Source organism: Canis lupus, chromosome 2, assembly GCF_011100685.1.
Source record: "Canis lupus familiaris isolate Mischka breed German Shepherd chromosome 2, alternate assembly UU_Cfam_GSD_1.0, whole genome shotgun sequence".
NCBI classification, from domain to species: domain Eukaryota; kingdom Metazoa; phylum Chordata; class Mammalia; order Carnivora; family Canidae; genus Canis; species Canis lupus.
In genome coordinates this window covers 71587455-71613391 of record NC_049223.1, presented here as the reverse complement: position 1 = coordinate 71613391, position 25937 = coordinate 71587455, and the positions used below count along the sequence as shown (strand labels likewise).

General features: G+C 40.4%; 1 protein-coding gene across 1 annotated transcript; it reads right to left on the bottom strand.

Moving 5' to 3' along the window:
- Positions 1-158: 158 nt before the first annotated feature.
- On the bottom strand, positions 159-25233 carry DNAJC8 (DnaJ heat shock protein family (Hsp40) member C8). The gene is made up of 9 exons (XM_038531377.1): positions 25081-25233; positions 22665-22766; positions 12987-13043; positions 8415-8481; positions 7796-7890; positions 6201-6272; positions 3265-3356; positions 2236-2311; positions 159-985 (listed from the first exon to the last, which is right to left on the bottom strand). The coding sequence occupies exons 1-9, from the start codon at positions 25156-25158 to the stop codon at positions 863-865; spliced, it is 762 nt and encodes a 253-aa protein (XP_038387305.1). The 5' UTR covers positions 25159-25233; the 3' UTR covers positions 159-862.
- Between the last annotated feature and the right edge of the window lie 704 nt (positions 25234-25937).

Genomic DNA, 25937 nt, shown 5'->3' with positions numbered 1-25937 from the left:
CTGATCTATATTCCCATTTTGTAGATGAAGAAACTAAGTTACAGCAATAAAGTGCTAGGGAGCCGGTGAGGAGCCGCTCTGTCCAACTCTAAAGCGTTTCAGAGTTGGGCCAAGGGACCCACCCTTGGAGTAATACCTAAGGAAGAGTACATCAATGGTTAGGGTATAAAAATTTATTACAGGTACAGAATATGACCACTAACGAATGCAGACAGGCTAGGACACAATGATAGTGGATGGAAGATGGCTAGCTCTTTGGAAAGTGAACAGGTTTGGGTGGCTTGGAGCCTCATGCCACACGGAATGGTCAGTCAGAAGGGAGAGCGCATGCCAAACACTGCAGGAGGTCAGGGCATCGAGTGACTGCTCTGTGTGTCCAATGCCTTCCCCATCTGATCTGGGGCTTCAAAGGATGCCACACCCAGAAGCAAGCAACTGAAGCAGAGAGGATTCCTAAGGTGGCCCAGGCTTGTCTCTGAAGTCACGGCAACACCATTTTAAGCAATATGTTTAATTGGATGATTTCCACAAACTATACACGAAGTTTCTAACCATCACAATTCAGTGAAGTACAAAACATTAAGTTACAGGCTGTGGGAAGAGAAGGCAACACCAGTGGTGGCACCTTCCAATCCTGGTTGGTCTAAGAGTAGGGGGTGGGGAAGGTTTCGTTTTAAACTGAGCCCCTCATTTCAATGTACAAAAGAATTACTCTGATCGATATTAAATTGTATTGAAAACAAAATGGACTAAAAAGCAACTACTACTCTATGTTGGGGTGGAAATGGGAGGAAAGAATGAGTCCTTCAAAGCAGGAGGGGAGACAGTTGGGAAAAGGTTCTGTGGCTGTGACCCCAGGTGGTCACTCACGCTGCTCCATTTTTACTTTGGGTGGTCTCAGGAAGGTCCGATTTTTCTTCTCTTTCTTCCCCTTTGTATTTGCTTGGAAGTTTCGCCAGCTGTCCACACGGCCATCTCGACTTTCCTAAGCACAAAAGAGGTTTGGGTGAGGAAACTAGTTAAGGAGAAGGAGGGCCTGAACCTGCTCTGCCATCCCTGCAGCCCAGCCCAGCGCAGCCCTCTGGAATAATCCAAGAGTAGAACAGAGCAGAGCTTCCTCCCACTTCCCTGGGCCCACAAAAAAGTGGCATCCCACCTCCAGAAGGCAGATCAGCTACAGGTTGGGAAGAGGACAAAATCATTGCAACCTTTGCTGGGGACCTCAGGGCTAGATACTTAGCATATGCTAATACTAATCCTCACAAAAAAAGCTGCCTGCAGGGCACCTGGGTGGCTCAGTTGAGTGTCTGCCTTTGGCTCAGGTCGTGATCCCAGAGTTCTGGGACCACCCTGCATAGGCTCCCCACTGGGAGCCTCTCTCTCCTTCTGCCTATGTCTCTGGATCCCTGTGTCTCTTATGAATAAATAAATAAAATCTTTACAAAAGAAAAAAAAAGCAAGCTGCCTGCAGCGTGTAGTGCCACCACCATTTCACAAATGACAACACCAAGGCTCAGAGGTCAGATCACTTTCTCAAAGTCATTTGGCTAGCCAGCAGTACAGCAGCTCTTCCCACCGCACCCTCCTCCTGCCTCACAAAACTTGGATGAGGCTCAAAGCCAGCATGATGCTGAGCAAGTTACCCTGAGAGGGTTGCTAGGGTCTCTCCCTGCTTATCAAGAGGCCTACTCATTTTCTCTCTCTGCACACACGTAGGGGAACAGAAACAAAGTTATCAACTCTGGTTTACCAATCCCTAGCCAGAGACCTAGACATTACAGAAGACAAGACACCAAATGTGGTTTAATTAAGGAAACTAGCTGAGCACCTCAAGAATATAACCAGGGTGTTAAAGAGGAATCAAGTTCAAAAGTCTGACTATCAGGGTCACAAGAACCTCGGTTTCTGCTAATAGACCTCTTAAGTAGGGTACTACTCCACAACTACCCTCCAATCTAAATGTGCAAAGCATTTTTCTTGAGCCCACTTGGCAGGTGTGCCTTCTATAAATCTCTAAAAAACCATCCAGGGACCCTTCCTGCCCTTGCCAAGGCTAGAGTTCCTACAGGCAGCTGAGCCAGGACTCATTCTCCAAAGCTCCTGCTCTTCCCCATACAGCCCCTTTCCCCGATCATCTGCCCCAGTTAGTCCTGGCAATGCCCCAGGAGCCAAGTTTCCATGCTGGGAAGTTTTCTTACTCTGGAATGAGAATCCCTGGCCACTGTGGAAACTTACCTCGAAGTTTTTCTGCCACTCCCTTTCTCGTTTGGCTTTTTCTTGAGCTTCAATTTCTTCTTCCCTTTGTCGCTTCCTAGGAAGAAAACCAGGCCAGAGTATTTATATGATACCTAGTGACTGTCTTAACCATACAAGGTAAGCTATCTCCTCACAGAAGCAAGTATATAAAGTAAATCCATTCCCTAGGGTTCTATAAAAATGGCTGTCTGCAGAAGGCTCAAAGCCCTTTCATGAATGTCTCACTCTAAACCACGCAGATGATACCATGGGCAGGGCTACAGGGCAGGGTATAAATACCCCTATTACATAGACAAGACATATAAGGGGGGCAAGGCCGAGCCAACAATAACCATAGGTTATGGGCTCAGGCTCTAGGTTCTGGGTTCAGTCTGAGACAACGCCATCTCGAGAACCCAGACCACCCTACTTTGGTAGAATGACCATTACAATAGTAGAGGTTCTTACTCAAGAGGATCTCTAGGAAAAAAAAAAAAAAGCATCTCTAGACAAAACCCAATCCCAAAACAAGGACATTTCACACAACCTCAACTAGCAAAACATGGTTACTGCTAAACATTAATCAATAATACAATATATATATATATTAACAGAATGCCAAATCATCTCTGAAAAGCAAGGGAAATCATACTTTCGGACAATATTTTTAAGTGATTACACTATACGATAAATACTACATACTCAACAAAGCTGTAGCCACTAGTCCCACAAAATGTTCTGGCCTCAAAACTCTGCCTATTTAACTCCAGGAAATCAAGAAGAAAACACACAGCACTCTTCATTAAAAATTCCCTAAGGATAGGCCCATTCAACTTCCCAAAAGTCAGAGAATTTCTTATCCTAGAGATTTGAAAGTTGGGCTGTTTCAGGAACTATTTTAGATAGTCTCTTAAATGATGTACTACATAATTCCTTGATCAGAAAAATCCTTCATTAGGAAAATCCCCAAAGACTAATTTTAATTAATCTAGGTAGTTAGATGAATTAAACAAATATTCTGATGCATACCTTTCGTGCATCTCTTTGGCTTCTCTCTCTTTCCTTTTAATTTCCAGCTCAGCAAAAAGTTTCATGGTCTGTTTATATACTGCTTGTTTGAACTACAAGAAAATTAAGAACAGAAGAATATAAAAGTCAGTATTTTACCAGCAACTTGAATCAAGCACTCTTAGATAGAGCTCAAGACAAAGCAGATTAGAACCAGCAAGGAAGAAAGATTTCAGAGAGAACTATTTAATGATGCTCTCTCCTGGGAGATAAATAACATAACCACCTAACAGACCTTTCCACTTTCACCATGCAGAGGATACACAGGAAACTTGCTCTGATAAAAAAACACCAAAGAGAAAAAACTACTACCTACTTATCACAACCATGTTGGAGGACCCTTTCCTCCCAAGAGCTTCGAAAAAATAACTTTAATGCTTTCTTTTCACAAACATTTTAAAATTACTCTGTGCGAGGCACCCAGCTAGGTACTAGAAGTTGCTACCAGGCAGACGAGTCTCAGGAGTCTACCAAATATGGCATAGCTATTAGAGTTATTAGTTGTGTGACCCCCACACCACCCCATTATCTGTTCTCCTTCCATGTAAAATCCCTTATCTTTAGGTACCTGGTCACCCAATGTAGAAGCCCGTATTTCCTAGGCTTCTTTGTAGCTAGGTGTGGCCATGTAACTTAGGTTTTAGCCAATGGGATATAAGGAGAAGTGATGCAGCAATTTCTTGGAATGTTCTTAGAGGGAGTACGCTTATCCCTCGTCCCCTTCCTCTATTCTGCTGTTTGGCACATGGGTGAGGTGATGACACATCCTGGACTGTGAGGATGGGGGCGACATCCTTGTTGGCAGAGCCACAGAGAGGAGAATGAGTCCTTGGATGACACATGGTCCAGCGCTGCCATACCAGCGGCCATCTTCCCAAAGACTATATTATACAGGACAGAAAACAAATCACTGTCTTGTTCAAACCACCATAATTTTGGGTCTCAGTTGTATGCAGTTCAACTTATATTCCAACTAATACTCAAATGGAAAAAAATAACACAACATAAGACAGAAAACAGAACTCTATCTTTAAAGCTTTTTTTCCCCAAAATATAAAGTATTTTAAATATGCAAAGAAAAATAGAAAATAACCCATCATGCAGATTTCACAGAGCTTAAATCCCAAAGCAGAGACACGAGAGCCAAGAGTAATGTACAAAAAGAAAGGGAAGTTAAAGAGCCCCAAAATTTGTCACTTCTTTTTAATGCGGTTTAATGCCCAGCATTGCTCAATAAAAGCCATACTCACAAACGCCAGTCCCTAACAAGGACAAACATCAAAGGAGTGAAGGAGTCTATAATGAATTGTTTCAATATCTTTAAAGGCTCCAAACTCTCTTGGCTGGACAATTACTGATGATTTTGAATTTTTTATATTCTTCTGCTTTTTCCAAATTTTCTATCATTAGCATGTGTTCCTTTATAATGGGGGGGGGGGGAACAACTTAAAAAAGTTAGGGTTTTCAGAAACTCAGGAGGACCACGGAGTATTTAATAGGATCTTCAGAAAAGACCTAAAAGGGTCATTAAAGAGACGGGAAGAAAAAATAAGACTGTGGAGAAAAAACTGAAATACCGGACAGAGTAAATCCAAAACAGGTGGCTAATGCAAAAGGTGACCTCACAATTCACCAAGTAGTGTCACTACACAGAAGACGAGGCCAATCACTCCCAGCAAAATCACTGAAGTAAGAAGTTGCAGGCAAGTTTCCCTAGCAAGATAGCCTGTCTTGTGTATATCTTTAAAAACAAGGTAAAGACATGATAAGTTACTTATTGATCTAAATTGAGGCAAGATTAATAGGATTTTATTTTTTCAGGCTAGTAAGGCAATCAGACACAAATACCTAAGTGGAATCTCTCTCTCAGCCAATTCACACTAAAGAATCCAAAAGATGATGCAATGTTCTCCGTTTGTCAGAAATTACGACCTAGAGCACAGTGAGCACTCGTAGCAAGTGGAGTGCCATCTACTAGCTGCTTAGCGTCACCTATGGTTCCTCTCAAAGTTGCCCATGCCAGTTGCAATTACTACCATACTGTGAGATGTAAATACCACAGAAATTGATGAATGTAGTTACACAAATAAATGCTTATAGTTTCTTTTTTTAAAGATTTTATTTATTCATGAGAGACACAGAGAGAGAGAGACACAGGCAGAAGGAGAAGCAGGGAGCCTGACATGGGACTGGATCCTGGGTCTCCAGGATCACACCCTGGGCTGAAGGAGGCACTAAACCACTGAGCCACCCGGGCTGCCCGTAGTTTCTTTTTAAAACTAAGGCGAGTGCTCTAGAAAGATTCAATAAACGTTAAGTCCCTAAAAATACTGCTGTTGAATTAGGTACAGGTGAGACATCTGAAAAGCGAATCATCCCGGTGGGCTTGCACTTTTAAGGCCTTTGCTTGCTGCAGCCTCCTTTGCCCAGGAGAGCAATAAAGCTGTTGTTCCTCTTTATCCAAAAACAAAACAAAACAAAAAACAACCAATGAATCATATATAGCTAGCATTTTGATCTTGGTTTGTTTCATAAATACCTAAGTTTCAATGTACTTCAAAGAACATTACAAGGAGAAATTATGAATAATGCTTTGTGTGTGTGTTTTCTAAAATGAAATCAACTGCAAACTCCAATCAGCAGACACACAACATTCAAAGAAAAGGCTGTGGCCCTATGACAAAAAAAGAGTAAAGCTTAAAAAAAGGTGCATGGACATATATTCAAATATTTTAAGTTAAAACAAAATGTTTCTAGTGCTTGCTTCAGCAGCACATATACTAAAACAAAATGTTTCTAACACGTATGTGTCCTTCTTTAGGCTTCCTTCTCTTTAACCCACCAATCAGTATGCTCAAGCACATGAAATAGTGTGGCTTTTCCCATATCTCACTCACCAGCTCAGGGTCATCCTCCTCCACATTTGTAGGTTTTCCTTCCTTCTTTAATTGCTTTTTTCTCTCTTTCACCTAAAAAGAATTTTTTTTCATCAAAAAATTGAGAACATCCATTAAGTTGCACACATATGACATGTGCACTTTTCTGCAGGTATAGGTATAACAAAAGGTTTACATGGAAAAAAATGAGCTTCTTCCCCTCCCCTCCACAACAGCAATGCAATCAAAGGAGAACAAGCAACCAGGGGTCCTTCCTCTAACCTCATCTAAAATCCAATCCACCAGAAGAATGCATAGGGACCAGCAGGGAACTTGTCCCCAGCTCATCAGATCCCAGGCCAGAGCCAAAGAGCCTTGAATACGGTGAATAAATTACCCATCTCTCTTTTGAGGGCTGTAGTTACATGTTTATGGCAAAGAAAATATATCTGTCAAGTTTTAGAAGAAGCTACCAAATTTGTGGCATTAAGTATAATTGCTTTCTGATATTTCAACAACTGTATTGATCATTTTCACTGTGACACCCCCTAAACCAATAATTTTCACATCATATTAACTGACGTTTTTTATTCCTTTGGCCACCACTGAGATCTAAAAAAAATTTAAATATATGCATTCACACAAGAATGTGATTATTCTATTAAATAACCATCCACTACTGCTCCAGCAGTCAGTGCCTTCCAAGCTCAGAGCAGCCCTACTGCCACCTTGTGGCCAGAAAGCCTGAGGATGGCTCCTTTATAGGCAAAATACATAAGAGAAGTACCACAAGAATTTAAGAATTTGTCAGGTCCTTTTATGATTTTTACCAAAATTTGGCCTACACATATCACTTCCAACACATGAACAGCAAGACATAGTTATGGCCATCCATCTCCTCTTTTTACTCCTTTTCTTCATCTAAATTGGACTCATTATTATTATTGGTTATACAGCTATGAGATATTCCAAAGCTCTTCAAAGAAAAGGTCACACCCATATTCACTCCCAATTGAAACAGCTCTTACAAATGGCCTCATGATTCTTACCCCAGCAAGTTAAAAATTAAAACAAAGACCTTTCTTACCTCAGGCAAGCCATCTGAACACTTCCCACCACTCAGGAAATTTAGGTAATGCAAAAAAATAAATCCAGCTATAACTGAATTTATTTGACTCGTTCCCAACCCTGTTAATACAGATACGCACCTCCTCCTATTTAAAAAAAATTTACTCACGTCCCCTTGCCAATCTTTCTCAAGCCCATGTTCCAACCCCTTCACAGAGACAAGAATCAAAATAAAGGGTCAAGGATCATCCTGGCTGCTCCACTCTTCCACTCTCAGAACTGGGTAATGTGATAACACGTGATGAGAAGAAAAGACCTCTCTCCACAGCAAGAGGCTGGTAAGGAAAGATGGAGGAGCATCCTAAGCACTCCACCTCCTGAGCTCTAGGGCACACACTATGCATGAGCACCACAGCAAACTTATGGAGACCAGATAAGAGGTCACAAGTTACACCAGTAGGTATTGCTATGTTAACATTTACCCTCCTGCAAGGTGCCCAAGGCTTGCTAATACTTCCTGTAAACACAGCAGCACTATAAATACTTACAGTGTGTTCCACGTATTCTTTTCCTGCCTGAATTACATCCAGGGCCCTCTTCTTTTGTTCCTGATCCAGTAGCAACTTGTAAGCTTTGTCCACAGCTAATGCAAAACATTGAAATTAACTGTTTCTGCAAACACCCTCTGAAAGTCTGAACTATACTCAGGCAGTGTAAATGGACTTGTGCCATCTAAAAGCATCCCCTACTTTGTTAAATTATTTATTGTTGTTAAACTAATTTAAAAACATACAACTATAAGCAATGACTTTCCTTGAGAGCCTTGGAAAGAATTAAATATACCCTCAAGACCAAATACACCACATCCAGATTTAATTCAGTGATAAAATACTTCCAATAATTTTTTTTGTTTGTTTCAAAGAAGAAAAATGATCCTATGCAGTAACAGTCTTTCTTGGTACATAAGAGTTTTAACAAAGCAAAGTTAAGATCTATGTCTTAAACAGCAACATTCTGCTTTGGAATGACAACTGTTCTACTGAAAACCACAGCTTCTTCATCACCAGAAGACAAATCTGTAACATTCCTTTTTTGATCCAGAACAAGGAACAGTTAGTCCCTAGCATTGATAAAATATTACTCAGGAGCAGGTAAATTTACAAATACCTTCAAAAGCCTTTTGTGCTCTGTCAGCATCATCTTGATTTTTGTCGGGGTGTACCAATATGGATAACTAAAATAAGAAGAAAGTTAGGTTTGTCAATAAGAATAATATTTAGTAACTCTTCGCCTACACTGTGCCTCTTTACAACCAAAAGCTCTAAGGCAAAAAAGACTGTAAGCCGGAAGCATTTTTAACAAGTTAATAAATATCATAAACTGCGCAGATATACTGGTCCTTAAAATTCAAGCACCAAAAGATTTGTAAATGCACAGCTGGGAAACATGTAGGGTTTTAATCACAAAGTTGAGAACAAATATAAGCCTAGCATTTATGAGGATGCTGTAAGGATACAGAAGAGAGATTGAAAAGTACCCAGTTCCTATTATGTTCCTTATACTGAACACTAAAAAGAGGCTAAAAAGCAGATATGAGACATCATCTTTTCTAAAAGAACTTTTAATTTAAAGTAGTAGTTCTGGGCAGCCCGGGTGGCTCAGTGGTTTAGCGCCACCTTCAGCCCAGGGCATGATCCTGGAGACCCTGGATCGAGTCCCACGTCGGGCTTCCTGCATGGAGCCTGCTTCTCCCTCTGCCTCTCTGTTTCTCGAATAAATAAATAAAATCTAAATAAATAAATAAATAAATAAATAAATAAATAAATAAATAAATAAATAAAGTAGTGGTTCTCAAGAGGGAGTCTGGAGGGATGGATTAAATAGGTGATGGGGACTAAGAAGTACACTAGTGAGCACCGAGTGATGTATGGAAGTGCTGAATCAGGGATCCCTGGGTGGCGCAGCGGTTTAGCGCCTGCCTTTGGCCCAGGGCGATCCTGGAGACCCGGGATCGAATCCCACATCGGGCTCCGGGTACATGGAGCCTGCTTCTCCCTCTGCCTATGTCTCTGCCCCTCTCTCTCTGTGTGTGACTATCATAAATAAATAATTTTTAAAAAATTTAAAAAAAAAAGGAAGTGCTGAATCACTGTATTATACACCTGAAACTAATATACACTGTATATTAACTAGAGTTAAAATAAAAACTAAAATTAAAATAAAATTAAGGGATCCCTGGGTGGCGCAGCAGTTTGGCGCCTGCCTTTGGCCCAGGGCGCAATCCTGGAGACCCGGGATCAAATCCCACATCGGGCTCCCGGTGCATGGAGCCTGCTTCTCCCTCTGCCTGTGTCTCTGCCTCTCTCTCTCTCTCTGTAACTATCATAAATAAATAAAAAAAAAAAATTTAAAAAAAAATAAAAATAAATAAAATTAAATTAAATTAAAATTTAAGAAAACAAAGTAGTGGTTCTTAGTTCTGGCTATGTTCCAACCCTGTAAAGCTTTTTATTTTTTTTAAAGATTTTATTTATTTATTTATTTGAGAGAGACAGAGAGAAAGAGCGCAGCACAAGCAGGGGGAGGAGCAGAGGGAGAGGGAGAAGCAGACTCCCTGCTAAGCATGGAGTCCAATACAGGGCCCAATCCCATGATCCTGAGATCATGACCCAAGCAGAAATCAAGAGTCAGATGCCCAACTGACTGAGCCACCCAGGCGCCCCCAACCCTGTAAAGCTTAAAAATACAGGTCTACTTTCTACTTTCAGACCCTCTGATCAGTCTCTGGCACCTATACTTTTTAGACTTCTACTGGATTGAATATCAGGTGACAGTAAGGAATTAATGTTAATTCTGTTAAGTGTGACAAGTAGTTATGCAAGAAAATATCCTTTTTCTTCTTGGGGAGATACATGATGAAGCATTTGGGGTAAAGTATCATATGTCTGTAATTTACAACAAGTCAGCCAAAAACAGAGTTAATGAAGGAAACCGATGCATACAGATGGTGAGTATATTGGTGTTCACTGCTCTAGTCTTTCTTTTTAAAATGTAATTTAAATTTATTATAATAAAAAAGTTAAAAAAAAAAAGCAATAATCTCCATAGGTGAATTCTTTTAGACAGCCAGGATTAGAACCACTGACCTACTATCATTGACAGACCAAAGTCAACTAGTTGGAACAGTGTGACTGGGTCAGAGAAATGACAGCAAGTAGGAATCCAATGCTAATCCAGCATTACTGGAGCCAAAATCCTGGGTTCTAATTTCAACTTTAATCACCTACTGGCTGTGAGACGTTAAGCAATTCACTTAACCTATCTCTGCACCAGTTTCCTCCTCTGTAAATGGGACAATACTAGGTACCTCTAACTCACTAGGTTGTTAAGAATGAACCAATGCAAGTAAGAAATATAGAATAATGTCTAACACACATTAACAATAGTTAACATATAAAAAGGAGATACTATATACCAAGAAAAAGATATACTATTCTATTGTGTATTACCTCTAAATCCTCATAATCACCCCATTGAGTAGACACCATTATTATGTGCATTTTACAAATACACAGAAAGGTTGAAAGTAACTTGTTCAAATTGCTTATAAGATGTATGGCCAAGACTGGAACTCAGGTCATATAGCTCTAGGACCCACATTCCTTTTTTTTTTTTTTTTCTTTAAAATTTATTTATTTGAGAGAGAGAGAGAAACATGCACAAGCAGGGGGAGGCACAGAGGGGAGGGAGAGAGAGACAGGGAGAGGATCAGAGAGAGAGAGAGAAGCAGACTCTCCACTGAGCACAGACACTGATGTGGGACTGGATCTCACAACCCTGAGATCATGACCTGAGCTGAAATCAAGAGTTAGATGCTTAACCAACTGAGCCACCCAGGAGCTGCCAGGGCTCAGACTCTTAACTATTAAATCATATTAATGACTAAAGAACTTACTGAGCTCTTTGTATAGCTACGGATTTGAATGCTTAGTTATTAAATTGGTAAAGACTGCTAATGCCTTATATTAGGAAATTTGAAATTTTAGGGAAAAAATGCTGAATATAAGTACAGAGTAACTCTATAAAAAGTTATAAGGTAAAAAAAAAAAAGTTATAAGGTTATATAATGACAAATGCCTGAGTAGGCAAAGATAAACATCTTGGCTTAACAGTAGATCAGATGATTGTGAGTCAGCACCATGGGGGCAACCAAGGAATCAAAGAAGCAGACATAATAGTGGATATTACCAAGTATGTCATGCAGGAGCTGAGAATCATATCCAGCACTGGTCAGGTCCTATTAAAATATGAAGTATATAAGAGATATAAAAAAGTTGTGGAAGGGCACCTGGGTGGCTTCAGGTCATGATCCCAGGGTCTTGGGATCAAGCCCCACATCTCTGCTCAGGGTGGAGCCTGCTTCTCCCTCTTCCTCTGCCCCTCCCCCTGCTTGTGCTCACTCTCTCTCTCAAATAGAAAATTAAAACTTAAAAAAAAAAAAAAAGTTGGGAAAAGTTAAAAAAAAAAAAAACATAAAATATACAGAAAATCCAATTAGTAAAGAGAGATTGCAGGGAGTGTGATTATTCAACTCCTAGAAGGAAAGAGGGTCACTCAACTATCAAAGTTGGAAGTTTTTTTTAAAAGGCTACTATAAACATTTCGAAGCTCAAGTTACAAAACATGAGACTGAGAAGAAAGCACTCTTTATATGAACCAGGTATCTATTGGGTTGTTTGCAAAACATAAAATTATTGAGGGAGGAGGTCTTAAAACTATAATACTGTTATGAGGGGCACCTGGGTGGCTCAGCCAGTTAAGCGTACAACTCAGTTTCGGCTCAGGTCAGGATCTCAGGGTTGTGAAATCAAGCCGTGCCTCAGGCTCTGCACTCAGAAAGGAGTCTGTTTGAGATTCTTTCCTGCCCCCACCTCCCACCCCCTCTGCTCCTCTCCCTGCTCACTCTCTCTCTAAAAATAAATAAATAAAATCTTAATAATTGTTACAAATCATTTAACACATTCTCCTGGGGAGAAGGCAGGAAATTTAATAAGCATGACTCCATGTAAGCTCTACTATTCTATCTTGTACTCTTCCTACTTAATTAAGGGGCTGGAAAGATTCTATTTGGATATAAACTTCATTCTATTCATAGGTTAAATTTGTTCTATTCTTCTAACTTCCAACTGTGTGCCTAGATTTGAGAGTGGGTATACTCCTGCCATAATCTTCCAAAGTCTGCTGAATGCAGTGGTCATTAAACTTCATGGCCTACCAATAACTACTGCTGTGGGGAGGCTGTGTGAATGTCAGAGGCAAGCCATAGTCATTAAATTACTTACGAATTTTGTCACTGTTAGTTTTTTTTTTTTTTTTAAGAGTTACATAGCCTTAAATTTAAATAAAGAAAAGTTAAGGGGCATCTAGGTGGCTCAGATGGTTGAGCATCCAACTCTTGATAATGGCTCAGGTATGATCTTAGAGTCTTGAGATGGAGCCCTGGTTTGGACTTCTCGCTCAGTGGGAAGTCCACTTGAGACTCTCCCTCCCTCTCTCCCTCTGCTCCTCCCTCCACAAGTTCATGCACACGTGTGCTTTCTCTCTTGCTAAATAAATCTTAAAAAAAAAAAAGTTAAATTTTGGGCCAAAAATCATAATAGCAAGTCCTTAGACAATCATGTGCTTACTATATTTCCAAAAGGTTCAGACTCCAACTACTATAGGAAAATAGTACTGTACCTGTCGAAACCTCTTTTTTATTTCTTCATCTGTCACTTCAGGATCTATCTGAAGAACCTAGAAGAATCAAAATCAGAACTGTAAAGGAGATTAAGAGAATTTATGAATTTAACAGGTATCCCATAATTACACATATTACAATCAGCATCTCACTCAGCATTCTAGAACAATGCCTGGCACACAGTTCTTAAAAATGCTCAAATGTAAATGAGGGGTCCTTGGCTGGCTCAGTCAGTAGAGTGTACAACTCTTGATCTTGGGGTTCTAAGTTTCAGCCCCATGTTGGGTGCAGAATTACTTTTAAAAAATAAAATATTTTTGGGACACCTGGATGGCTCAGCGGTTGGGTGTCTGCCTTTGGCTCAGGGTGTGATCCTGGAGTTCCCAGGATCGAGTCCCACATCGGGCTCCCTGCAGGGAGCCTGCTTCTCCCTCTGCCTATATCTCTGCCTCTCTCTGTGTCTCTCATGAATAAATAAAATCTTTAAAAACAAAAAATTAAAAAAATATATTTTTAAAAAGAAAAAAGAAATATAGATGAACAAATCAGTTACCAGAATAATAGTTATCCCATTTTAGGGTTCTCAATTAATACAGTAGCTACCTTTACTCTATCAGAAGAATTTATCATATACCCAGACGCATGTTCCAGACCATGCTGAATTTTGCCTTCATTCATTAAGAAAAGGACCCTCCTGGGGCACCTGGGTGGCTCAGTGGTTGAGCGTCTGCCTTTGGCTCAGGTGATAATCCCACTGTCCTGGGATCGAGTCCCACATCGGGCTCCCCACAGGAAGCCTGCTTCTCCCTCTGCCCATGTCTCTGCCTTTCTCTCTGTGTCTCTCATGAATAAGTAGATAAAATCTTAAAAAAGAAAGAAAGAAAGAAAGAAAAGGACCCTCTCTACCCACCTCTACTTATCTTTACAAGTAAGAGAAAGCAGAAGCATGCAATTGGGAAAAAAATCAGGCTGGCCCCCTGATTTTCAATCCAGAAAGGTCCACTGGACTCCATGTTATATCTGTGATTCATGTGGGCAAATGATTCTCAGCCCAGAGAGAACATCAGAATTACCTGTGAGGATCTGTGACTAATGGCTGGGCCTACTCTAGAAAAGTCCGATTCCTGGACACCTGGGTGGCTCAGTCAGTTAAGCATCTGGCTTTGGCTCAAGTCATGATCTCAGGGTCCTGGGATTGAGCCCCAGCATCAGGCTCTCTGCTGAGCAAGGAGTCTGCTTCTCCCTCTCCCTCTGCTCCTCCCCCCTGCTTGTGCTCACTCTCTCAAATAAATAAATAAAATATTTAAAAAAAAAAAAAAGGAAGAGAAGTCTGATTACAATTCATGAGAACTGAGGTACAGCCAATGGAAAGATCCTCTGTATCTTCTGAGCAACGTTATTCTCTTTTTTTTTTTTTTTTTTTAAAGATTCATCATTCATTCATGAGAGAGACAGAGAGAAAGGCAGAGACACAGGGAGAGGGAGAAGCAAGCTCCTTGCATGGAGCCTGATGTGGGACTTGGCATTCTTAAAAAATAAATCTAATCATTTTTCTCCAAGCCTAGGTAAGCTGGTGTTGACAGTACTCATCAAGCATCCTGACCACATCACCACAAATACATACTTTCATTAAACATTTACACAGTAGCTACTACCTGCTGAACACAATGCTATGTGCTAGAAATGCAAAGATAAACAGGGAAAACATATTTTTTTTAATTACCATATAATAAGTGCTTTTGGGGGAAGGGAATGTTATATACAATAAAGCAGATGATTTCACAGTGTGAAATCATCACATGGATTCAACATAGCACCTAGTATTTATTTACTTAGTATTCAAAGCCAGAGGAAGGTCCTGAAAGGGCATAGGGTGAGGAGAGTTAGAAATTAAGAGAAGGCCCCATTCAGTGCAACTGAATCAGAATCAACACATGACAAGATCCCCAAATGGTTTGAATCTGTTAAAGCCTGAGAAGCACTGGCAAGAAACAATGGAGGTTAGAAAAATGTGTGTTCAAAGTTAGTAGAAATAAGGATCAGTCAGTAATGGGCAGGGGGTGAGGAACAGTGGCAAAAATAAAAAATAAAAAATAAAAAAAAACCTTGAAAGGAAAATATATACTAGAAATTAAAACTGCAAAGTAATCCACCGGATGCTTGCGGTATTTTTTTAAAACATGGCAACAAGTAATGTCAAGATTTATTGTAAGCTTTCAAAACATTCCAACAGCCTATCTACCGTTATAAAGTTATTGGAAACCAATGAAGCTGAATCACCACTGCATTCGGCACACTTTGGAAGGTTATGACAGGCGCATACCCAGTCTCCAATGCTGAGGAGACATTCAGGGTGAGGGAAAAGAACTTTAGAGCAAAGAATTTTCAAGATTCTTTGTGTCCCCTCATACCTTATGTGGAAATTTCTTCTTATTCTGAGGAGATGCATAGTAAATTATTCAGGCATAAAGCATCACAATGTCTACAGCTTACTTTCAGATGATTCAGCAAAAATGAAGAAGGCATGTATATACACACAAACACATACACACCAATCAAAAGTTATTTTCCAAGAGTTATATCACATGTGCACATGTGATCACTGGCAACAAATATTCACTGAGTGCCTTCAAAGCTAATCCAACTCCTTTTCTATCTCTAAGAGTTGGAGGTACCATATATGGCCATGAAATACAATTTTAAAATAGTGGGCCTATCCCTGTGGCCCAAACCACTGTAAAGCCAGTTTCCCACTCAGTACAAATGTTTGGAACACCTAGGATTGCTAGATACTCTGCTCACTACTATTCTCATGAAATTTAAGCTCCATCAGGGGAGGAACAGACAAGTAGTAATTCCAATAGCATGATAAATGCCATATTATCAATATGGCTCTTAGGAAGCACACAGAACATTCAGATTCTTTGAAGGTTTTTCTGAATTCCTACTGTCTCAGGCTTTGGAGATATTGTAATGAAAAATCCACAGTCTTAGACCTCAAAGAGTTAATTAGTCATTTCACATTAACAAAAACATTTGACATTTATACAAGTTTCTGAACTCAAACTCTAAAAGCCTCCTTTGGGATCTTCTGCTTGAAAAAAGGAATCCAGTCTTAGGCACACATCTGAACTCTACAACCTGTTAATAATGTAACAAGTCCCAGAGTTACATGAGATAACTACCCTTCTTTCCAAGGTACTTAAGATAAACAGAAAATAAAGTCAGTGGTGCTCCCTGCTGGCATCTTAAAGTTAAATCAAAATAAGGAACATAAATAGGACAGGAAGGAACAGGGACATGGGTTCATCTAAGCTTAGGGAAGGAAGTGGGGAAGGGCCCCCAAATTAAGAATTACTATAGAATGCCTAAGAATGATGCTTCTTGCATAATGGCTGAAGGTTAGATATATGTCCAAATAGGGAGGCACAGAGATGGCAGGAAGAGAAAAGAAAATGCACCCTCGATAAGGATTCCTGTGAGAAGATCCCTCAGATTCCCAATTTATTTCCTCCCATTTCTACCTGCTGCTCAGTGAGGCGGTGTCAAGGAAGACCACTCACACTTTAGTTGACTTGACAGCTGAGATGACAGCTATCACTGCATTACTCCCTTTACTAGAAGACGACCAGGCTGCTTACCTCTGTAGAAAAATCAGCTTCATTTAGATGGCTCAACAGTTACTTGTTGCATAAGAAACAAAAGTCACTCATTACTTATATCTCCAGAACATCTAATTCTGACTTAGAATAAAAAAGCAACTTGACTTTTTGACATTCACCCTATAAAGAGGCCAGGACATTTGTAGAAAATAGAAAAGAAAATGTTCTAAAGGATAGTCATGGAGTCCTGCCCATTTGAATACAATCTCCCATCTTCCCAAGTGTGTTGACCTTAACATTTTTTTGTGTAAAGATATAGATAGATGGATATAGAAATAGATATTCAAATACACATACATACACAGTCAACCCTTGAACAATACAGATTTGAATTGTGTGGGTCAACTTATGTACGGATTTTTAAAATATATATATATATAGTACACAACTATAAATGTATTTTCTCTTATGATTTTAATATTTTCTCTAGCTTACTTTATTATAAGAACACAGTATTTAATACACGTAACATACAAAATATGCGTTTATCAATGGTTTATATTATCAGTGAAGCTTCCAGTCAATAGTAGTTATTAGCAGGACGCCTGGGTGGCTCAGTGGTTGAGCATCTGCCTTTGGCTCAGTCCTAGTCTCAGGGTCCTGGGATCAAGTCCCACATGGGCCTCCTTGCTCAATGGGGAGTCTGCTTCTCCTTCTCCCTATGCCCCTCCCCCTGCTTATACTCTCTCCCACTCTCAAATAAAATCTTTTTAAAAAAGGCATTAGGGATCCCTGGATGGCTCAGCAGTTTGGCGCCTGCCTTCGGCCCAGAGCATGATCCCGGAGACCCAAGATTGAGTCCCACATCGGGCTCCCTGCATGGAGCCTGCTTCTCCCTCCGCCTGAGACTCTGCCTCTCTTTCTCTCTCTCATGAATAAATAATTTTTTTAAAAAAAAAAGGCATTAAAATCCTAGCCTTTGGGGATCCCTGGGTGGCTCAGTGGTTTAGGGCCTGCCTGCAGCCTGGGGGGTGGTCCTGGAGTCCTGGGATCAAGTTCCACGTCGGGCTCCCTGATGGAGCCTGCTTCTCCCTCTGCCTGTGTCTCTGCCTCCCTCTCTCTCTGTCTCTCATGAATAAATAAAATCTTTAAAATTAAAAAAAATATAAAAAATCCTAGCCTTTATATTAGTTCCAACAATCTGTCATTTCTTGTCCATCAGATCTCCGCAGGAAACACAAATTACCTTAATAAATGGGTAAGCTAAATGATCACATCTCCTTTTGACGGTACTATGTACAGTTTAAGAGTACAGTTAAATAAAAAGGATATACCATCAAATTCTTTATCACTTCTCAAATTATCTTCTCCATGCCCTTCCAAAAGTCAAATCAAAAGTCCTTTTTTTTAAGATTTTGTTTATTTTTTAAGTAAACTCTACACCTAATATGAGGCTTGAACTCATGACTCTGAGATCAAGAGTTGCATGTTCTACCAACTGGACCAGCCAGGCACCCTTAAAAGTATTCTTTAAGCTTCTCATCTTCCCTTTCCCTTTCTGAGCAATACAATCCAAACACATTAAATGGAGCTAGGCAACGTAGACATCTACATTGGGTGGGGCGTCAAAATGGCCCAGAGTAGTGTCAGAGTCCGTTTGAGATGAAGACAATGGTGAACACACTGGGAGTAGTGGCCAGTCACACATTGGTGGAGTATAAATTGGTGAGAAGAGCATCCCCACAGAAGGGCAGCCTGACATGGAAGTACAAAGGGGTTTGAGTAGGGCATCTCAGTGGACAGGTAGTCTGGCACAGGATGTTAAAACTTAAGCAAGGTGAGACTGTGAACACGGGAGGGTAGCCAAGTATAGGGTTTCAGAGCCCAAGAGGGATAAGCAAGGCATCCACATGGTAGTAGAGCCCAACATAGGGTATCTGAGGCTGAGCAGGGTAAGCAAAGTGTCCACAAGGGAAGGTGGTCTGACATGGAGTATAGGAGCCCAAGCAAGAGCACCTCTACAATGGGATGGCCTAGCATGGGAAATCTGTGCTTGGTAAGATGGATCCCCATGTAGGAGGGCATCCAGTATAAGAAGGCAGCCCAACAAGAGGTGTCAGAACCCAAGCAGGATGTAGAAAGCACTTGTATGGAAGTGAAGAGGGCCTCCATGCACAGGGATGCCCTGGAGGGTGGAGTCAGAGCCCAAGTAAGATGAGGAAGGTGTTCTCAGAAGAAGGCAGCCTGATGTAGAATGTCAAAGCCAGAGCAGAGTAGGAAGGTGTCTGCTTGATGGGGAGGGATGAAGCCCAAAGGGGATAAAGAGAGCCCGCAGAGGGTACAGAGCAAGCACAGAGTCTGAGCTGGGTGAGGAACACACTCACATGGACGGGTAACCTGGCAAGGTAACTTTGAGCTCAGGTATGGTGAAAAGGGTTTTGCACACTGAAGCAGCCTAGTGTTGGGGTCAGAATAAACTGGCTGAGGAGGGCATTCACAAGAGGGAAGGAATGGCAGTTGGGAGATCAGATGCAAACAAGAGGATCAATTAAATAAATATATATATACACATATATATATTTAAGGTAGTGGGAGCCTGATTTCTCACTATGAAAGGGAACCACAAACATGGAAAGAAAAAAAATGAGAATAAATCCTATAATGTTGGATTGAAATTGGATGTAAGTACATGTACGTACGTACACATGCACACACCCATACGCACACACACGCACACTCACCCCACTCCTTAGCCCTTTCTACTAATAGGGCCTAGGGGTGGTGACAATTCCAACAGCAATAAGTACACCTAGCACCCAAATCTTGATTTCTAAATACCATTCATCACTAAAAGGAACCAGACCTCCTCACTGAAATGATTAATTTTAGGCTGTCAGGAAAAGTACAAGAGTGCCTAGTAATCAAAGAATGATGAAGAAATTACCAAAAGACAGATCTGGCTTGAAAAGTAACCTGCCAGGGATCCCTGGGTGGTGCAGTGGTTTAGCGCCTGTCTTTGGCCCAGGGCGCGATCCTGGAGACCCGGGATCGAATCCCACATCGGGCTCCTGGTGCATGGAGCCTGCTCCTCCCTCTGCCTCTGTCTCTCTGCCTCTCTCTCTCTCTCTCTCTCTCTCTGTGTGTGTGACTATCATAAAAAAAATAAAATAAAATAAAATAAAAAAGAAAAGTAACGTGCTGGCCAAATTTGGGACAACTTGAGCAATAAAATAATGTCAAAATATAACACACTGAATAAAATAGGAAGCCCAAATCTATACTGACCAATAAATGAATAAATTGAAACTTTGATAAGGAGAGGATATTTATACAGTCTCAAACATCTCCCCATAAAATACTTATTACAAAGAGGGAAAAAAAGTAACTTCATGAACAAACACAGCAAGCGCCTCCTGAAGTGATCAGATTAACATCATTAGTAATGGAATAAACAATAAACCTGTGACAATGGAAATATCATATACTTTATAAGGTGCAAAATAACAACACAAGTATCGCTTCTGTGATATTCCTGCCAAGGTTGCATAAAGCTGGTGTTGGGGCAGCTGACTCCAGCTGAAGAAACATCAAACAAACTCAAATTGAGAGATATGCTACAAAATAACTGGCCTGTAATCTGCAGAAATGATAAAGTCACCAGTGTTAAGGGAATCCTATGAAACTGTTCCAGAATGAAGACTAAAGGGACATGACAACTAAATATAACAGTTGATTCTGGGCTGAATCCTTCTGCTATACAGGACATTATTGAGACAACTGCCAAATTTGAATGGGGTCTGAGAACTACATGGTAACAATGCATCAATGTTTATTTCCTGATTTTTTTATTGTCATACTGTGCTTCAGTAGGAGAGTGTCATTTGTAGGAAAAATACACTGAAGTACTGCCGGGCAAAGAGGCATCATATTGACAACTTAGTTATCACTGTCTAAGAAAGTCTTCATAGTATACTTGAAACCTTTCTGCAAATCTGAGAATGCTTTAAAATGTAAAAATTCTTTAAAAAGTACTCTTCAAAAAACAGAAGCAATGGATGAACCTTGAAGACATTATGCTAAATGAAATAAGCCAAACACAAAAGAACAAATATTATGTGATTCTATCTATACGAGGCACTTAGAACAGGCAAATTCATAGATAGAAAGTAGAATAGAAATTACATCTGGGTAAGTGGGGGTAGGAGGAATGGGGAGTTATTGTTTAATGGGTTTGGAGTTTCTGTTTGGAATGATGAAAAAGTTCTGGAAATGATAGTTGTGATGGTTGTACAACACTGAATGTACTTAATGCCACTGAACTCTACACTTAAAAATGGTTAAAATGGTTAATTTTATGTATATTTTACCAAATAAACTGGGAACAAAAAGGTTTATAATACTCAATAAATGTTTTTATAAAATGTAACAATATTCATGTCAATATTATTTATAACTGTGAATAATTAGAAACCAGTTTAAATATCCTATAATAAAAGAATTGTTTAAACAGTAATTATAGAGACTTTAAGAAACATATACAAATACTTTACATAACAATACAGCATTGAGAATAGCACAAAGTGCATTATCCTCCTTGTTTTAAAATAAAACTTTTGGGGCACCTGAGTGGCTCAGTCAGTTGAGCTGCTATCTTCAGATCAGGTCATGATCCCAAGGTCCTGGGATCGAGCCCCATTTGGGCTCCCCACTCAACAGGAAGTCTGCTTCTCTCTCTCCCTCTGCCTGCTGCTCCCTCTGCTTCTTCTTCTTCTCTCTCTCTCTCAAATAATTAAATAAAAATTTTACAAAATAAATCTTTTCTTTTTTAAATACACTCTACACCCAGCATGGAGCCCAATATGGGACTTGAACTACTGATATCAAGTCAAATGCCCAATCAACTGAGCCATGCAGGTGCCCCTAAAATAAAACATTCAAAATAGTTAAAGTATAAACAATTAAGAGTGGCTACTTCTCTTAGATGGGATTATATATGATTATTCTTGCTTCTTTCTTTCCTTTTTTATAAAGATTGTATTTATTCATGAGAGACACAGAAAGAGAAGTAGAGACACAGGCAGAGAGAGAGAGAAGCAGGATTCATGCAGGGAGCCCGATTGGGGACTCGATCCTGGGACTCCAGGATCATGCAACTCTAGGATCACACCCTGGGCCGAAGGCAGGCGCTCAACCACTGAGCCACCCAAGCATCCTCTTGCTTTCTTTATATTTCAAATCTTTATTTTTTTTTAAAGATTGATTATTTATTTATTTATGATAGACATAGAGAGGGAGAGAGAGGCAGAGACACAGGCAGAGGGAGAAGCAGGCTCCATGCCGGGAGCCTGACGTGGGACTCGATTCCAGGACTCCAGGATCGCGCCCTGGGCCAAAGACAGGCGCCAAACCACTGAGCCACCCAGGGATCCCCTATTTCAAATTTTTATAAGAAATAGTTTACTTTTATAATTAGGAAAAGTTTAAAATTATAAAATTAAGGAAACCCAAAAAATATATTTGATTGTTTACAACCTTGTGATCATTTTTTGGTTCTTGGGTTCAGAAAAGTTGTAACAAGCAAACTAAATCAAAGATTCTAAATATATCAAGGCTAACTATCCCTTTACATCTGACAATAAAGTCCTATATATTTGGGTTGGTAAAAGATGGAGAATATTTGACAAGGCAAGACCTCAATTTCCTTAACATACTGCCTCTGAAACTCTGCTCACAATAAAACCACCAAATCTTGAGATGCCTGGGGAGCTCAGTGACTGAGCAACTGCCTTCGCCTCAGGTCATGGTCCAGGGGTCCTGGAATAGTCTTTGTATTGGGTTCCCCACAGGGAGCCTACTTGTCCCTCTGCCTGTGTCTCTGCCTCTCTGTCTCTCATGAATAAATAGAATCTTAAAAATAAATAAATAAATAAATAAATAAATAAATAAATAAATAAATAAAATCACCAAATCTCAGTTCCAACTATCAGACAAATTAGGTGTGTGTTCTGATGTAAGCCTGCCTCCAGCTATGCAAAGCTCCCCATCACAAGGCCACAGCAACATCAGACAGCTCACCTCAAATGGGTTCAAATTGAAGTAGGAAGAACCAGGACGGGTCAATCTTTCAATCTGATTTTTGGATGTTAGAACGGAATCTCTCTTCTCTATCTGTTTCACCTAAAATGAAGGGAGATAAAAACTTCATTAGTAAAGTTCAATAATAAACTCTGAATATTAAGCTACTGACATGTTCAGCAAACATTTGTCTACATGTGGAAGACAATTTTTTAAATGTTTTGAGGAATAATTCCAACAGCTATCATCCACTGAGTTCTAATAATATAAAAACTTGACACATATTTATCCCTCTCAACCATCCTATACAGTTTTTACTATTACCCCATTTTACAGTTAAGAAAACTGAGATTTAGAGAGGTTAACTGTCTTGTTCTCAACTACCCAACTTGTAACTAGAATTTTAATTCCAACAGTCTGAGGAATCAAGAAGATTCAAACATAAATATGTCACAGCCACCACCTTCAAAGAGCTTCCACTATAATGATGGAAGATGTACTTGTGCTGTTCATACTTAATTTACAGCTTTTTATTTAAAAATACAATTACACTGAAATATATACTAAAACAGCATTTAAAAAAATAAAATAGCATTTAAAAAAGTATATGGGAAGGGCAAGTAACTCTGCCTACCTAACCTGAATAAGAGTTAGAAAAATCCCTGGCCCAGGGGCTCAGTTGGTTGGATGCCGAGCTCATTTCCACTCAGGTAGTGATCTCAGGGTCGTGGGGAAAAGCCCTGTGTCTGGCTCTGTACTCTGTGCAGAGTCAGCTTGGAATTCTTTCTTTTTCTCTCTCTCTCTGCCCTTCCCCCCATATACATACATAAAAATTAAAAAAAAAAGAAAAGAAAAGAAAAGAAAGAAAAGAAAAGAAAAAAAAAGAAAAGAAAAGAAGGAAAGAAAAACCCCTGACCCAAAGACAATGCTAAGAAGAACAGACATCAGGTAGTGCCAGGAAAACATTCTTGGTGCCACTGTCAGAGTTATAATACTAGTTGAAATGAATCACTGGTATGTTATATACCATCTTTATTCCTATGAACAAAAAGAGTTTAGGAATAATTTCAGTAATCTAAAAGGCCCTTCCTTCTCAGTATCCTTCCTTTTTGCTTTCTTTAAAACAACATGCCACTCCCCACCCCCTCTACTCTACCTTCTTTCCCGAATTTATTTTCCTCATGGTACCTATCACTACCTGATACAATATTGTATATGTTTGTTTATTGCTTATCCTTCTCTATAGAATGCAAGCTCTATGAAGACAGGATTTGTCTCTGTTGTTCACTACCATACCTCTAGCAACTAAACAGTACATTAGTACATGTCAGGTACTCAAAAAACATTGGTTGAATGGTAAATGAAGGGTGCTCCTTTAGGTACTTTCTCTCATTAGATTCAAACAAACCAAGATTGCTTTTCTTTTTTGTTTTCTTTTTTCTTTTAACTAAGATATAGTAAGCGAAACAATTTTCAGTATTAATTGCAACAGAAGTCCATCTTCAGCTTTAACTCTTTGAAAGACCCTTTCTTATACATTAATTCCTTTAACGCTCATAAAACTCTTTTTTATTTCTTATTTTTTTTAAACTCATTTTAATATTAACTCTCACTTTACATAAGTGGACACCGAAGATCTGTAAAATCAATGCCTTGAAAAAATGCAATCACGGTCCAATAAACTGTGTTGCAAAAATCCAATCCAAGGTCCTCTGATTCCAAACGGCATGCTTTTCTTTCATTTATTCATTCATTTATTCAACAAATATTTACCAAGGAATCACCATGTTCTAGGCGCTGGAAACACGACAGTAAGCGAGGCTCAGACCAAAGTGACTCCAGTCCTAACATGATACCAAGCTGTGATCTGCTTTAGGATCCAGAACAAATTATTTCACCTCCCTAAACCTCAGGCTTGTCATCTGTAAAACAGATAATGCTACCTGGCACGATGCATAGTGCCTGGCGTCCACAAATGTCAGAAACAACCACTACTACAACTCATGACAGAGAACTAAAAGTGGACAGTGCTTCCGTTTAGAATAAAAATGAGGTCCACGATTAGTTAAGTCGCCCCCAAGAAGGTCAGCCTCTGCCGGCCCCTGCCAGCCTCCGACTCCGCGGACTTCGGAGACCTCTGCACGCGCCCAGGCACTTCGTTGGCCACACTCGTCGTCTACCCGCAGACGTGGGACCCTGGCCCCTTTTTCCAAGCCCAAGGGATCCCCTAGCAGCTATCAGGCAAAGACGCAAACACACCCCCAGCTCGCCCCCCCCCCCATCCCCCGCCTTCCCGAAGGCCGGACCGGAGGAGCCGCCCAACGGTCCAGGCCAGGAAGACCACTGCCTTTGCCCGCTGGGAAAGTAGGACCGGGCGGGGTTGCCCTGGTGCCATTACACCCCACTCGGTGTTCACCTCACTGTAAAAGGTCATAAATGCTTCCTCGGTGCTCCCTCCGCCAGCCGAAGCCCCGCTCTCTCCTGGAGCCGCCATTTCCCCGGCCCAACAACCACGTGACTCTCCTGCGCAGGCGCAGCCTCCTGTGATTCTTACAGGCCCGCCTCTCTAGCCCCGCCCCTTTCCTTGTGACTCTTAAAGGGTTCGCAGCCCAGCCAGAGACCTCTAACCTAAACAAACACTCATTTCTAAATTGACGTGGGATCCACAAAATATATCATTGAAATTAATAATTCGGTGTTTCTGAGTACACTTACAGTGTTGTGCAACTACCAACCTCTATCTAGTTCCGATTTTAGTATATGTGTTGCCTAAGGAGCACGTCACTATCTAGTTCCAAAACAGTTTCATCGCCTCAAAAGGATACCTGGCACCTATTGAGCATTTCCTCCCCATTCCCCCTTCTACTCAACCCCTGACAACAACCAATCTGTGGTCTGCCTCTATGGACTTACCTATTCTGAACATCTCAAATAATTGCAATCACAGTATGTGACCTTTTGTGTCTGCCTTCTTTCACTGTGCACAATGTTTTCAAGTTTCATCCAAGGTGTAGCGTGTGTCGTCATTTCATTACTTTTTATGGCTGGATGTTATTCTGCTATATAAATATACCACACTTTGTTTTCATTCATCAGTTGATAAACATTCGGGGACACGTGGGTGGCTTGGTGGTTGAGCATCTGCCTTTGGCTCAGGTCACAATCCTGGGATCCTGGGATCCTGGGATCCTGGGATCCTGGGATCAAGTCCCATATCGGGCTCACCAGGGAAGCCTGCTTCTCCTTCTGCCTATGTCTCTGCCTCTCAATCTA